General features: G+C 40.6%; 3 protein-coding genes across 4 annotated transcripts in view; 2 read left to right on the forward strand and 1 right to left on the reverse strand.

The window, feature by feature from the left end:
* The window catches only part of gmcl1 (germ cell-less, spermatogenesis associated), an 8,845-nt gene extending 3,257 nt beyond the window's left edge, over positions 1 to 5,588 (forward strand). For both annotated transcript variants that reach the window (XM_005735292.2, XM_005735291.2), the window contains exons 8-15: positions 42 to 126; positions 214 to 304; positions 608 to 748; positions 848 to 917; positions 1,047 to 1,122; positions 1,203 to 1,348; positions 3,093 to 3,180; positions 3,262 to 5,588. In XM_005735292.2, coding sequence (XP_005735349.1) covers positions 42 to 126; positions 214 to 304; positions 608 to 748; positions 848 to 917; positions 1,047 to 1,122; positions 1,203 to 1,348; positions 3,093 to 3,180; positions 3,262 to 3,402 — 838 coding nt within the window. In that variant the 3' untranslated portion in view covers positions 3,403 to 5,588. The remainder of the gene's footprint in view (positions 1 to 41; positions 127 to 213; positions 305 to 607; positions 749 to 847; positions 918 to 1,046; positions 1,123 to 1,202; positions 1,349 to 3,092; positions 3,181 to 3,261) is intronic.
* Positions 5,589 to 5,992: 404 nt separating this feature from the next.
* Positions 5,993 to 7,969, reverse strand: fam136a (family with sequence similarity 136 member A). Its single transcript, XM_005735294.2, has 3 exons — positions 7,569 to 7,969; positions 7,351 to 7,491; positions 5,993 to 6,253 (listed from the first exon to the last, which is right to left on the reverse strand). Exons 1-3 carry the CDS (start codon positions 7,653 to 7,655, stop codon positions 6,065 to 6,067), a joined length of 417 nt encoding a protein of 138 aa, XP_005735351.1. The 5' UTR covers positions 7,656 to 7,969; the 3' UTR covers positions 5,993 to 6,064.
* A 304-nt stretch (positions 7,970 to 8,273) lies between these two features.
* Positions 8,274 to 15,152, forward strand: pcyox1 (prenylcysteine oxidase 1). Its single transcript, XM_005735295.1, has 7 exons — positions 8,274 to 8,507; positions 8,718 to 8,862; positions 11,813 to 12,019; positions 12,101 to 12,275; positions 12,362 to 12,573; positions 12,666 to 12,818; positions 12,917 to 15,152. Exons 2-7 carry the CDS (start codon positions 8,751 to 8,753, stop codon positions 13,585 to 13,587), a joined length of 1,530 nt encoding a protein of 509 aa, XP_005735352.1. The 5' UTR covers positions 8,274 to 8,507; positions 8,718 to 8,750; the 3' UTR covers positions 13,588 to 15,152.
* Positions 15,153 to 15,550: the final 398 nt, after the last annotated feature.

Consider the following 15,550-nt stretch of genomic DNA (forward strand, 5'->3'; position numbering starts at 1 on the left):
CAGTATTTGCAATACATAAACTTGTCGCTATCTGTTTACAGGGTGGAGGTCATGGAGCAACTCATCCAGTCCTCTGACTTGTTTGTCATGCAGGTGGAGATGGATGTTTACACTGCTCTGAAAAAGGTAGAAAAAGCACAGTCGTAGACATTTTTCCTGTCACAGTCACTGCACTCTGATGCATATTTTAAGCGTTCCTGCCTCTTTCTGCAGTGGATGTTTCTGCAGCTCAATCCGCTGTGGGACGGCCCCATCAAGCAGCTTCTGGCTGATGCCGACGCCTGGCTTTGCAAGCGCAGGACAGGTACTGTAATGCACATTGGGTGAAATCACCAAGGTTATTATAGCTAAAATTAAATTACAAACCAAAAGAAACATTTTAGTTATTTAAGTATTTGCCCACTTGATGAGGCTTGTTTGTTGAGGCCACTGTCACAAAGTGTTCTCACAGTAATGCTAATTTTTAGCTTTTTATATCTTGCTCCTATAAATAAACCCTATATCATAATAAAAGGCTAAAATGAACAATTAAACGAATGGAAATTAAAGCTAGTTAGATTAGCTGTGTTAATCACAGTCTGTCTTTCTAATTAACCTTTATCAACAGACCTTTGTGAGAAGGAACCCTTCTTGAACACAGATGAGGGCGTTCCTTTTCGGTCAGTGTTCAACTTTGTGCGCCTGCAGTACATCATCAATGACCTCGCGTCTGCACGCATCTTGGAGAGGGACAACATTTTGCCTCTTGGTAATTTATGGCTCCGGCTGATGCCATTTCGTCATAAAAGTGCATCTTTTTTTTCGTGTGTGGTTATTTTAACATCTGTTTCTTGTGTTTATGTTCCAGACTGGTTGACGTCCGTGTATAAAAACCAGTGGTTCGCCATGCTCCGGACAGAGTTTGAGAATGATAACGGGTAAGAACCTGAAGCTTCAAACGAGTTAGTAGATTGAATTTGGACTGATTTAGTGGTGCTTTATGCTGCACATGGATCACATGCATTGCTTTTAATGCTGTTGTGATGACAAACACTTCTGTTTATTAGTCCTCAGGAGCCCAACAAAGACGAGTTTGAGCAGAGCAGCATGAGGTGTGGCAGGAAGCTCATTAAAGATGGAGATGTGAGTTTGTTTCCATACAATTATTGTTTATGGATTCATTTCTCCAAAGGGAAAACACTGTGATTTTCCCCTTTTCTCAGTACTGCTGGAGGTGGACGGGCTTTAACTTTGGTTTCGACCTGCTGGTGACCTACACAAATCGCTTCATCGTCTTCAAGAGGAATACTCTGAGTCAGCCATGTGGGGGCGCTGTCAGTCTACAAGCACGAAGACACTTGGCATACAGGTCAGTGGTGCAGGCAACCAGACTGTATAATCCCGCTTTAATTGTAGGATCTTTACCTTAAAAAATGCCTCAAGGTGACAGTTGTTGTGATTTGGTGCTATATAAATAAAATTTCATTGAATAGAAAAAAATGTAAATAGAGAAACTAAAATCATTATATTAAGATAAATGTGCAAACACATTCTTGAGCTAAGAAATATTTGCTCATGAAGCATTTGCTAAAGTTGATTTATATACAGAGTGAAGTTCAGCATTTAAAATGATTAGTTGCTATACTTCTCAGTTGGCTATAGTTATTTTATTAGGATACAGTGATGAAGTTGTGGGCCAGCACTGACTGTGAACATGTGACTGATCAACACTGATCACTGTAATTGGTAGGTGTTATCATATTTGGCAATAGGCTGGCATTTACCCTTTTGACTGTTTAATTTTATACAGTAATGTAAAAAAGGAAAGTAAACCTAAAATCTGTTGAGAGCTGATGTAAAGAGAGACAAGAGATAACTCTTTATTGTCATTGTACAGTCATACCTGGTACAATAGTACAACGAAACTGTTCCACGTCGGCACCAAGCACAACACAATACAAACGAGACAACACAGTAACTTAACGTAATAAATAAAAAGAATGAGTGTATGTGTGTTTTTAAAGGGAGTGTCATGAGTTTGCGTTCTAGAATTTGTTAATAGTCTGGACCTCAGCATTTTTTTAAAGTTTATAGACGGACAAAGAGATGATTTGTCCATGCCGGTAAACGGGGCATTGCAGTAATCACAATATGAATAAACACGATGACACAAGTGCATGAATGATCATTTCCAGCTTAGCTGAGGGGACTGTATGTCGCAATTTATCAAATTGTTCCTTAAATTAATGAAACGGGGACAAAGATTTTACTTACAGGTCGAAGCCCAGAAAATAATCAAATATTACACCAACATTTCAAATGCTGGACTTAAAAGTTGAACAAAAATAAGGAAGAGCCCAGCTGATTTTAGGATATAGTTCAAAAGTAGCTTTAATCATGATCTCAGTCATAGGACGATCCGGAGCACAGCAGCAAATTTACAACGGAGCAGAATCGATGTGTCGCAATAGTCCAGACAAAGTCCAGACCTCAACCTGAAGAAATGAAAGCTGTGTAGAAATAAATGTCTGCACACCTCAATGAACTGAAGCAAAGTTACAACGACGAGTGGGTCAAAATTTCTCCACAACCATGTGAGACACTAATAAAGTCACACAGAAAAGGATTACTTGGTTATTGCTGCTAAAGTTGCTTCTACCAACTACTTTACTTTTCACGTGACTTTGTCTGCATTTGTTGTGTTGTGTTAACCTACTTTAAACTTGGTAATGACTGGATCATTTTTATTAGAGGGTGTATACTCTACTCTTTGACATGAATGTCTCATGTCTACTTCTATGCATGTTTTTGTTATATATAATTTAACATATTATACCTAAATTGTGTATGTATACAAATTTACAATAGAAACTGATGTATAGTTTATTGTGTTCAGCTGATAATGTATTGACCCTGTGACAGCTACAGGTTACCTTTGTTTCCATCAATGTTTAGGCTTAGCTGTGTGCTAGTGGTGCCCTCGTGTTTAAATTAGAGGCATGTGAATGCTGTTAAACTTCATGTCACCTCTTTGCAACAAATTGAACTAACCTGGTGACAAGCTGTTGAAATGTTTGAAAGCTTTACCTATCTTCAAACATCTTTGTCTCCAGGTTACGTCTTGCCTCCTTTGACAGTCGTGGAAAGCTGGTCTGCAGTCGCTCAACAGGTTACCAGCTGCTCACTTTAGAGAAAGACCAGGTCAGTGAATACTCACTAGTCACCATTTCTAAAAGGAAATTGTAAACTTGGTAACATGCTTCAATTCCTTCAATCCTACAGGAGTATGTGGTGATGAATCTGGACAGCCGGTTGTTATCATTCCCCCTCTACGTGTGCTGTAACTTCCTGTATACATCACCTCAGTCAGATCACCGTCCAGACTCCTCAGACAAAGACAGGTCTGCTCACAGTGTGTCTTGATACCTGCTCACCAGCCATTAGCTGCTGCCATTCTTCTGTTACCGGAGAGACACTTGACACAAGCTTGTATGTACAATCTATGGCCTCATTTAACACATTTTGACACTGGACATACCGTCTGCATGCTCTCTAAACTCAGCGAGATGTTCTTGGGGAAAAAACGTTTTGTATATATGTCTACATGGGGTTTACAGTATAATGAAGCCCTATGCTAGTGGTCAAGAGGGATCGGACCACCTTTTGCTCTCAGAGAAGCTTCTCTCCACCTTGTACCTCTGCTGTTAACCATCTGCACTGGGATGCTGGACCATTCTTAAAGATGGGAAACCTCCAGGTGTTTGGTCATTAAGCAGACTTTGTAGGGCTTGACTTTACACTTTGTTTTTTCACTGTGTACAGGACATCGTCATCGGGAGCACAAACAAACACAGTGAAACTGAGTAGTTCCATCACATTTCAGAGCTTCTTACAATTTCCTAAGAGGAAACACACATCTGTTCTTAGAAGGAGAAATTGTGCATTAAGTAAGGACAAGAGTAAACTCACCTTTGCGTTGCTGCTGCATAAGAAGCCACACAGCTGCTCAGTGCAATGTACGGCTGCTGGTCATAACAGTAGACAAAAAGATGAAGCGACAAATGCAGAGGCACAAAAAGAGCAGGATTTTATCAGCCTGTAGCTTCCAAGGGTCACTCCGAGTTGGTCATTTCCACCACCTTGTATAAAATTCATAATCCACGATGTCCACCAGCATCACAAGTTTAAGACTCAGTAATCCTCCCCAGTTAAAGCTGAGGTTGCAGTAAATACTTGTGCTATCTGGTGCTCTCAGCATAATCTTATTTTTTTGGCTCACAAAATAAAAACAAATTCCAGATTTCCTTTCTACAGTATTTATCAGCTACACTCCCCACTGTGTGTTTGCTGGTATTAAGACAGTCACCTGCTCACTCTTCTTTTACAGTGCAGCTGCTTCTTGTTTGGCACTCTACCATCTATACTCTAAGTACCATTTAAGTTCTGTTTTTGAATACTTATCATATAAATTTGGGAAATATTTGTTTGGCGGTTTTCTTAATCTGTTGTTACCTCATGTCGTTTTGATATCTAATGGAGGTGAAAGCTTTTATTTGGCCATTATTTATTATTTTGTACTTCATTTTTATTCGTATCGATGTACTTTTGAAAACAATTTCTCCACTGCCAATAAAATTGCCCTCTGACACGGGCTGTGGTGCTATCACATAATCTCTGCATCTAGTGAAGGTCTTTATTGCAGCTGCAAGGTTATGTTTTAACTACAGATGATAGATAGTTAGGCATGTTATCAGTTTAATATGGCCAATTCATTAACGTAAGAAACTTGAAGCCTGATCAGTTGCTGTTTGTTTCACTCTTTAGTCAAAAGGTTCAAAGGTCAGTGTGCTGTTGGCATATCTTTTGTTTTTGTTGGCTCATCTTCAGAGTCTGTTCTGGTCTCTGCAGTAATAAATGAATTTAAGGCTCAGAAGTTTAATGGCTAATAAGAGCCTGGCTCACCAAAGAGATTTTTATCTAATCTGGCTTCTCTTTTATCTCTCTGTTGTCAGCGTGCCTAATCTAGTGCTGAACACAGTCATTGTAATGGGGAAAAAAATGAAATTCTCAGAGGCAGGCCACATAAGGAGAAATTACCCCCAACTTCTGCTAACTAATGGTCGGTTCTCAGCCCTGTAGAAATATGGGCGGGTTCTCATGAGGTACCGAGGTAGAGCCAGCACCACATCACTGAAAGAAAGAGTTTAGAGAACACTCGTTTCCCAGCTGTACATTTATATGACGTAAGGACCAAAAGTAAGAGTCTTGTAAGTTGTGAGGTCACAAACACACAGTTACTCGTCGTCTCCTACCTGCTGACTACTTCTCGGGTTTGACTCGCTGTGCATTTTCCGGTCATTTGTACAAAAATGAGTTCATTTCCATTCTACCAGATAGGCTGCATAATTAGACGTGTGCAATTTAAACATATTAGATTTCAAGTAGTAAAATTATCTGTGTGGTTTACATCAGGTCTGCAGTGTGTTTATTGCTCCTTTTATATCATTTACTCAGGCTGAAAAGCTGACAGTGTTGCCTTTGTTGTACCACCATGTGTGTATATAACAGTATACTCCACTGTTGTCATTAAAACATATGCAAAAGTGTTATTTGCTATCACTTTTTTCAGTGTTGCTGGGGTAATGCATCCAAAGAAGGTTTGGGTTCTGTTTATTCAGATATATAAATTCACAATTAAATGTGAAACGAGAAAAAAAAATAAGGGATCGTGATTTTAAGGAGTTTCATCGAGAATACAAAAAATCCTTCACGTGGATTACACAGGTTGGTTTTCTTTACATGTTGAAATGCAACACACAGATATGCATTAAATACATTAACCGTGTTTAACAAATGCACACCTTAAGACTCCTTGTGCATTACTGGATTTCTTTCTCGCTGCAGGTAAAGTTGGATCTAACAGGCCAGAAACTTTCATCTCAAAGTTGAAATCTCTACACATCAGCATTAATAATCACAGTCTTTGAACTCTCCCTCTGCACCTCCAGCCCTTCACTCCTTAGATGAATAAACTCAATGCCCCCGAGCTTTCCCCAGGATGGACTGCAGTCATTTATCCCGCCCCTCACTGCCGTATAGAGTCCAAGTTCTCTTTTAGTCGTCGGGTCATGCTGGGGATCAGGTTAACGTGGTCATCCACACAACTGCCCACGCAGCGGTCCATCAGCGATCGAACAGCTGGCTCCTTCGCGCCGGAGTCAAAGAGATCCTTTGCTTTATCGTTGCAGGTCATCGTACATCTAGTTAGACGGTCCTGAAGGTGGGCCAGGAAGGATTGGACTTTAGATTTTTCAAAATGTTATTCATTTATTTATTTTACAGATGTCTACTGCAAATCTAACCAGCTGTAGATGTACTTTTTAAATATTAGGTATATTCTTATCTAGTTAAATATTACTAGTGATGGGTCACATGATCCAAACATTACAACAACCAGAGTCATGAAGAACTTCAGCCACACTAAAAATGAAGAGTTGGCAACTGAGAGACTTAAAGGAGAGCAAAAAGTAATATTGGATTCAGGCGAGCCCTAAACCCACCGGACTTTAACAGCTTATCTGACTAGTGCTTTGAAAGGGTGTGCAAGTATAGCTTGAGAGACTGACATTTTAAACTGCTGTACTTTATTTTAAAATCAGTTACATTTACTTGTAATGATGCTCAAGTCTAAGCAAAGGGGTCAATTAAGGGTTCCAAACTGGAGATCCAACATGGTTTGCTTTATTTCCTATTACCTAAAGACCAATATCAAAAAGACTCAAATGAAAAGACAAACGGCACCACAGTTTCAGTTAGGAATATCAAAATAGTAAGCCATCTTCTTTACCACCAATGTAAAGGTGTAGTTTGTTTTTTTTGCCTAGACTCCAAAACCCACTAACCACAAGTCTATACATTATTTATGCTCAGTTAACAACCAAGTACCCTGTAACAGGCATTTGATTTGTAACACTTGGAGAATAAATAGGGAAACTGCAAAAATATAAAAGACATGCCCACTTATTTTTGCCTAGGATATCATTTACTACATCTATTCTTTAAGTTAAATATTCACTTATATTAATTTTATGTTTATACCATATGTCAGAATATAGGTTACATGTTGGATCACATGCTTCCATCTCTCCTTATCCCTTGCATCCTCCCTTTCACAACTCTCTGGATGTCCTCCCTCATTACATCCATGTCCCTCCCCGCCTGCCAGCTCCATCTTTAACATCCTTGGTCCAGTAAGCCCACTATCCCGCCTTTGCACATGTCCAAGCCATCTCAGCCTTGCCTTTCTAACTTTTTCAATCTTAGTTATCTGGCACAGACAAAGTGATGACAGGTGTTTGCACGGTGATTTACCTGAAACTTCTCCAGCTCTGAAGTGACCAGGCCCTGAGCTTTGGCCAGGGGAGTGTGACACGTCTCGATGCACTGATGCACCTGAGCCATGCTGTCTGTGGAGCGATCGCAGCACTCTGCGCTGCACCTGAACATGCGCCCCTGCAGCGAGAACAAACAACCTGTTACCACCCGGACTCGAACCTGCATACACCACCGAGAACCCGCAGACACCCTACCTGCATTTTACGGATGTGGTCCTTCTCCAGGCTTTGGACCATGTCTTCGATCACATTCTGCACGCGTGCCTGATGAGCCTCTGCCATTTCTGCTCACTCTGGAGACACCTTCAAGGTCCGCTTAGATATTCACCACAAGTTTATTAAACCCAGACCGGACTCACCTGCCCGCGGGGTCCCCAACTTTCTTTACTTTACAATTTGGTAATAAGTAAGGTCACCTCCATTTCAAGCATGGTTCAAGAGGAGAAGTAATTGCGTCACTTCCGATTTTCTTCCGTACTTGAAAAAATAAGTTTTGTTACTTCAGAATTAGGGAACGGGGTTGAAAAGTGTCAACACGTTTAAATAAACAAAACAATTCTTTTTAACTAACTCGTCTTTATCTATATTTATTTTGCCGTGATTAAGTAAATTACTACTTCCGCTGAGCTCCTTAAAAAGGACATTGAGCCCATTTCCTGTTCATATATCTTTCAAAATAAAACAAAATAAGTGTAGCGCAAGGACGCTAAAAAAACAGAGAAAACTATATAGATAACAATTATGTTAGCTATTAGTCATTATTACAGACAAGATAAATCCTACAATAGGCAGCTTTAAAATGTTTCGAAATTTCTGCGCACACATTTCTCATTAATCGCTTTTACGAATTTCCTATGCTTTTATTGTGACATTCAAAGCAACCGTGCCCAGAAGTGTGTCTCAATAATTAGCGACGTTCAGGGTGGGCAGACGTGATTCAACTGTTAAACTAGTTTAGTTAGTTTTCTCGTGGGTTTTACAGGGGCCTCTGTGAATAGCTCAGTCTTGTATTTAAGCAGTCTGACAAAAGTTTTAGTGAGCTTTAAAACGAGGTTTTACACTTGCTTTGAAGCTTGACACCCTGAAGGCTATTTTTGGACCAACAGTAGTTCCCCACCATTGACTTCTGAAATTGTAAGTCCTCGAAAGCGCCCTATACCCCTTAGTAATTTCTCTTTTAGGTTTAAAACGTTAAGTCGGGTGAGTGTGTTAATGCTATTTTCACTTGTGTAAAAAGCTGTGCCATTATTTCCTTCGCTGTTCTATTTTTGAGGCCCTGAATGCAACCTTTGACCAAGGCTGATAGGCACTTTAAGTATCTCACGTTTTCGCCCTCCTTTGCAGATGCTTCTTAGTGCAGAGCTGTAGATACCCACAATGAGACTACAAACCCTGTCACTGAGAGCGCTGCTATTCCTGGGGCTTTGGCACACAGGAAGGAGAAGTCTAGCCTCAGCCCCAGAGCTGCAGGAACAGCCTAAGAAGATAGGTAAGGCAAAAATAAATAAAAATAAAACATGGACTCGTGCTGTCTGTCACTCTTCAGCTTCTTTAGAGGACAGAGAAGTACTTTCATTCTGTCAGCCCTCTTAAACTTATCTTTGTGGCAGGTTTGTTGGTTGTTTCATCATCAGTTAGTTCCACGACTAACTGAACAATAATTTTGCCCCTGTATACCAGCACAATGTTTCGTTTTTGTTTTTGTTTTTTTATCAAACAGTCAGGATATGATCTTTAATTTAAGGGGTTTAACAAACATTTCATCTGCTGTTCACAAACAACAGCCAGCTTAATGCATAGTCCCCCACTTCCAATTTCTCTAAAGAAACTGGACAAACTAACTTGGGTTTTAAATAATAAGGATTGCTTTTAACAGGCTAAACCACCAAAGAAAACCAGTGCACTCTGTTTTTGAATAAAATTTTAAAAAGTAAATCTAATCTAAATCTAAAGTAAATTTAATTTCATGGCATGGTCATGTTTCACTCCCTGATGAGTGATGATGATATGTGCGAAAATCTGTTAATATTTTCAGGCTGAAAATGACCTTTTCATGAAAATAAAGGGTATTTGTGCTTTTGTTCAGAGTTGTTGAATGGAGAGTCGTGTCATTGGTGGATCACAACGACTTGAGTTCCCAGAAGTTCATAGCAGGATGTGAATGTGTTAATAAAAAGCTATAATAAAACTGCCTTTTTCTCTGTAATTACTAATCAAAAAATGCATTGATCTACAATACACTGTATGCCACAGTGAGGTTATATTTTTTTTGTAAGTCAAATATTCAAGGATTAGATTTAACTACAAGGCTCCTCCATATACAGGGAGTGCAGAATTATTAGGCAAGTTGTATTTTTAGTTGTATTTTTGAGGAATAATTTTATTATTGAACAACAACAACCATGTTCTCAATGAACCCAAAAAACTCATTAATATCAAAGCTGAATGTTTTTGGAAGTAGTTTTTAGTTTGTTTTTAGTTTTACCCATTTCAATTATTAATTTTTTACCAGTGAAACCAATATAACATCTCCACATTCACAAATATACATTTCTGACATTCAAAAACAAAACAAAAACAAATCAGCGACCAATATAGCCACCTTTCTTTGCAAGGACACTCAAAAGCCTGCCATCCATGGATTCTGTCAGTGTTTTGATCTGTTCACCATCAACATTGCGTGCAGCAGCAACCACAGCCTCCCAGACACTGTTCAGAGAGGTGTACTGTTTTCCCTCCTTGTAAATCTCACATTTGATGATGGACCACAGGTTCTCAATGGGGTTCAGATCAGGTGAACAAGGAGGCCATGTCATTAGTTTTTCTTCTTTTATACCCTTTCTTGCCAGCCACGCTGTGGAGTACTTGGACGCGTGTGATGGAGCATTGTCCTGCATGAAAATCATGTTTTTCTTGAAGGATGCAGACTTCTTCCTGTACCACTGCTTGAAGAAGGTGTCTTCCAGAAACTGGCAGTAGGACTGGGAGTTGAGCTTGACTCCATCCTCAACCCGAAAAGGCCCCACAAGCTCATCTTTGATGATACCAGCCCAAACCAGTACTCCACCTCCACCTTGCTGGCGTCTGAGTCGGACTGGAGCTCTCTGCCCTTTACCAATCCAGCCACGGGCCCATCCATCTGGCCCATCAAGACTCACTCTCATTTCATCAGTCCATAAAACCTTAGAAAAACCAGTCTTGAGATATTTCTTGGCCCAGTCTTGACGTTTCAGCTTGTGTGTCTTGTTCAGTGGTGGTCGTCTTTCAGCCTTTCTTACCTTGGCCGTGTCTCTGAGTATTGCACACCTTGTGCTTTTGGGCACTCCAGTGATGTTGCAGCTCTGAAATATGGCCAAACTGGTGGCAAGTGGCATCTTGGCAGCTGCACGACTTTTCTCAGTTCATGGGCAGTTATTTTGCGCCTTGGTTTTTCCACACGCTTCTTGCGACCCTGTTGACTATTTTGAATGAAACGCTTGATTGTTCGATGATCACGCTTCAGAAGCTTTGCAATTTTGAGACTGCTGCATCCCTCTGCAAGATATCTCACTATTTTTGACTTTTCTGAGCCTGTCAAATCCTTCTTTTGACCCATTTTGCCAAAGGAAAGGGCGTTGCCTAATAATTATGCACACCTGATATAGGGTGTTGATGTCATTAGACCACACCCCTTCTCATTACAGAGATGCACATCACCTAATATGCTTAATTGGTAGTAGGCTTTCGAGCCTATACAGCTTGGAGTAAGACAACATGCATGAAGAGGATGATGTGGACAAAATACTCATTTGCCTAATAATTCTGCACTCCCTGTATTTTAAACTTGTTGACTTGTTTTTTAACATTGCATTCTAATCAACAGAAGACTAATCATTATATGTTTTACTATACATTGATGGAACAAAATAAATATTGCAAAGATCTTTTTTTTTTTTTTCTATCTTCCAGTTTTGGGAAGAACCGAGTGAGACTGAAAGGTGACTCTTAATGATGACAGCATAATGATTCACTGCACTAGTGTTAGTCTACGTGCACTTTCTTGTTAAATACATTGCACCCTTATCTGTCACTCTCTCCTTGTCTACATTTGAGACGAGGCCTCAAACTTCTTCTTTTTTTTTTCTTCTTTTTTTTTGGTAAAGCTTGTAGTTAGGCCTGAATCAGGTGACCCTGAAGTATGACTTAGTTATGCTGTTATACTTAAAGTTATTATTACTTACATTGTATACTCAGCCTACATTTGTTATGACACTTTTTCCACTACAGACAGTCAGAACGTGGATTATCTCCACTCTTTTTAGCTGTTGTACTTCTCATCTCTTCCATCGCTGGTAGAACGGGAGGAAGAATAAACTTTCTGATTGTGCTCGAGCCCTCAATCTGAAAGATGTGCAGGTTAATTCATGTTGGCTCACGTTCCTGTCACTTCTCTTTTAAAGCTGTGGTTGGAGCAGGAATTGGCGGCGCAGCGACAGCATATTACCTGAGGCAAGAGTTTGGACCTGGGGTCAAGATCGACGTGTTCGAAGACGGCAGTGTTGGCGGGCGACTTGCGACGGTGAAGATCGGAGATAATGAATACGAAACGGGAGGCTCAGTGATCCATCCTCTGAACCTACATATGAAGCACTTTGTTGATAAATTAGGTAAATTTAACATCCCCTAAACTGCCTGGATTAAAGATAAGAAGTGCGTAAATAGTAGCTTAATGTTTTATGTTTTCACAGGTATTCCTCAGAGAAAAGACGTCCCCTCAAAAATGGCGATCTTTGATGGAAAGCACATCCTGTTCGAAGAGAGCGACTGGTTCATAGTAAATTTCTTCCGCATGCTCTGGCGATACGGGTTGAACTTTCTTCGAATGCAGATGTGGGTGGAGACTGTTCTGGATAAATTTATGAGGTGAGGATGCTGTTTTCTTCTTGGTGGCTTCTAAATTTCACTGCTGTTAGGTTGCCCTAATTATCTTTAAATCCTTTTCTGAACAGAATCTACCAGTACCAGCAGTTTGGCTACTCATTCTCCACCGTAGAGAGGCTGTTGCATGCCATGGGAGGTGATAGTTTCCTCACTCTGATGAATCAGACCCTGGAGGAAGCCATGATGGGAGAAGGATTTTCTCAGGTCTTCATCAATGACATTGTTGCACCGATCACTCGTGTCAACTATGGGCAGAGTGTCCGCATCAATGGCTTTGTGGGTATGTTACAAAACGTGTGATTTAGCACAGATCTCACCGTTTTTTTTTTGGTTGTTGGTTGATGAAATGGAGTGGGCATGTCTTGTTTTTAGGAGCGGTGTCGTTAGCAGGGGCAGATTCAGGCCTGTGGGCAGTGGATGGAGGCAATAAGAAAGTTTGCTCTGGACTTCTTTACAACAGCAAAAGTGAGCTCATCCCTGCTAGAGTCACTTCCATTTCAGTGAAAGTTCGACCATCCAAGAGAGGTACTATTAACATTCCTTCCTGTCATATAGATCCGGCCTTTTTCTCTTTCTTGATTCTTCATATTTCATCCTGATATCCCTTCATGTCCCACTTTCAGGCACCCCTGTCAGTTTATACGAGATTAGCTATGTTGACCAATCAGGAGCTGCACATTCCCTTTATGATATTGTGATAGTAGCAACGCCTCTTCACCGGGGGAAATCTGACATCACATTTTCAGGCTTTTCCCCTCCAATCCCTTCTCACTACCCCGGGCACTACCACCAGACGGTCGCCACTCTTGTCCACGGCTTGCTCAACGTGTCTTACCTGGGGACCACAGAAGCTGCCTCAGAGTTCACCGTGTCTGATGTCCTCACCACAGACTCAAACGGTTCCATCATCAACAGCCTGAGCTCTCTGGATCCTGTGCACATCCCCAAAGGTTACAAGCGCCCCCCTGCTAGCCAAGCTAATGTCTGGAAGGTGTTCTCCAAAAAGCCGCTGTCCCAGGAGCAGCTGGAGAACATGTTCCTCTCCTATGATTCGGTGTCTGAGACCAAATGGCTGGCATACCCCGCGTACCATCCGCCGCACCGCAAGACCCCTCCTTTTATCCTGCACAACCGGCTGTACTACCTCAATGCTGTGGAGTGGGCAGCAAGTGCCATGGAGATGAGCGCCATCGCTGCCAGGAACGTGGCCCTGCTGGCACACCACCACTGGCACGAACAAAAAAGCAAGATCGACCAGGAAGACCTGCACACGCGCCTGAGAGGAGAACTCTGAAAAGTGAGAACTACTTGAGAGTAGAATCAGAAGCAATAAAATAAGATCAATCGAGCCCATTTTTATATGTTGGATAACATCGTAGTCGCCAGAGGAAATGCTGATCTGTGGGAGCATGGTGACACTAGAGCCACAACTTTAGTTGATCAGTGGTTTCAGCTTTTCTAGTTTGGGAAATATTTGTCTTACATTATTGAAAACTTTTATACCTGTGTGTGTGGACAAATGGGGCATTTGATTATGCCAGTCTTTTTTTAAATTAATGTTTATATTTTGGCTATATTTTATGCATGGGATCCCCAAAAAAGATTCAGACACAGTAAAGTTTGGCACTGCAGTTGCTCCAAACCCCAGTCCACTGTTTACCAATGGATAAACAGTGGACAAGATAGATGAAGCACACATACATACAGAGAATCCTTCATTTATAGCGAGATACCAGTAGCAATCGATTAATATTGGCAATGGCAATTTCATTTATAAAGGACATTTTATTACATAATTCAATGCGTTTTAAGTTTAAAAAAAAAATAAAAAGCAGTGCAAGTCTACAGTACCTTAAGGCAAAAACCCCAACAAAACAAACTTTACAAAGAAATAAAATACAAGTTGACACACAGTCATTAAGTGTAAGTCTGTGAGAGTAAAAAGGTTTTGAGTTTTTGAGTATAGACACAGTTGTAGTTGATCTCAGGTCAGCAGGCAGCTGTGAATGCTGTGCTGAGGTTGGAAGCACCCCCAGCACTCTTGGATCTAATTCAGTTAAAAGATCCACCACTGGTGACCTGAGAGTTCTGACTGGGTTATACACACTGAAGAAGTCAGACACGTACTGGGAGACCAAACCACTGAAAGCATTATGATCTATTGAAGAAAAAAGTTACTTCAGTACTGGACTAATATGTTTAAATTTCCACATGCATCTAAGGACACTGGCGCTTCCAGACTCTAGAAAGTAACATTTTCCTGCTTATGATTTGGATAATCCTGCAAATGTGGTGTTACAGTCTAACATGCTTGTTATGAACCCACAGACCAATTTCTTAAGTAATTTTGAAATAATTTTCTAAAATATTGAATATAATCTTTAGTTGCAGGTAACATTGTCTAACAAAATCTGACAATAAACATGGAGTTAAAGAAGCCAGCAGTTTACCTACATCACAATTCTATCATTATTTTAATCACTTATTGCACATGGATGATGTAACTACTTCAGATAATTGTTGGTTGGTATGGTATAACAAAGATGTTCTATTTACAGGCGGTCATAGAGTTCTCATTTGGTTTTCAAATTAGTTTACAAAAAAGGAAGAACAGTAGCTCTGTGGGGCAGGTAGAGGACAAAAAAAGCAAAATCTAGGGGTTTGCCTCTTTAGTTCAGTGTGCTCCACTGAACTGCTTGGCAACCACAGACTGGTAACTACATGCAACATGGCTGAAGAGCAGCGGTCCAGGTTCGAGTTTGACCCGTGGTCCTTGAAATGCAAAATCCAGGAAACTGTTACAATTATGTTATGTATACTTTATTGAAATTCCTCCCTGCATTTAACCCATTCACTCAGTGAAGCAGTGTGTGTGGGGAGCAGTGTGTAGGGACGGTACCTTGCTCAGGGGTACCTCAGGGTAGCCGTTCAATGGATTCGAACCCCCGACCTCCGATCTTACCTACTTAACTATCCCTGTCCCTATATGGTGCTAGCATAGCCACAGAAAACAAGTGAAGCACTCTGTCGTTAGGTAATGTGAATAAATTCATGGTCTTAATCACTTATATCCAGTTCAGGGATGCAGGGAGCCAGCTTATATACAAACCTATGACCAATTTAGAATTGCCACTTAACCTCCTAAGACCTGAACTCTTCCACGGCATGCATTTTTAATTTCTCTTTGATATTTGGGCTGATTGGGACCTGATGAATGTAAAAACAAAGAATTACCAGGTTTTTTTTTTAACCTAATT

This window comes from Pundamilia nyererei, unplaced genomic scaffold (genome assembly GCF_000239375.1).
Source record: "Pundamilia nyererei isolate P.nyererei 1_Seehausen unplaced genomic scaffold, PunNye1.0 scaffold00063, whole genome shotgun sequence".
In the NCBI taxonomy this organism is placed as follows: Eukaryota; Metazoa; Chordata; class Actinopteri; order Cichliformes; family Cichlidae; genus Pundamilia; species Pundamilia nyererei.

Bases quoted from the DNA above. Each gene is read 5' to 3' on its own strand.
- pcyox1 (XM_005735295.1), top strand. From the start codon at position 8,751: ATGAGACTACAAACCCTGTCACTGAGAGCGCTGCTATTCCTGGGGCTT. The intron at 12,276-12,361 runs GTGAGGATGCTG...TTTTCTGAACAG, and splicing joins GTTCTGGATAAATTTATGAG to AATCTACCAGTACCAGCAGT. The intron at 12,819-12,916 runs GTACTATTAACA...TCCCACTTTCAG, and splicing joins AGTTCGACCATCCAAGAGAG to GCACCCCTGTCAGTTTATAC.
- fam136a (XM_005735294.2), bottom strand. From the start codon at position 7,655: ATGGCAGAGGCTCATCAGGCACGCGTGCAGAATGTGATCGAAGACATG. The intron at 7,492-7,568 runs GTAGGGTGTCTG...TTCTCGCTGCAG, and splicing joins ACCACATCCGTAAAATGCAG to GGGCGCATGTTCAGGTGCAG. The intron at 6,254-7,350 runs GTAAATCACCGT...GCCCACCTTCAG, and splicing joins CAGAGCTGGAGAAGTTTCAG to GACCGTCTAACTAGATGTAC.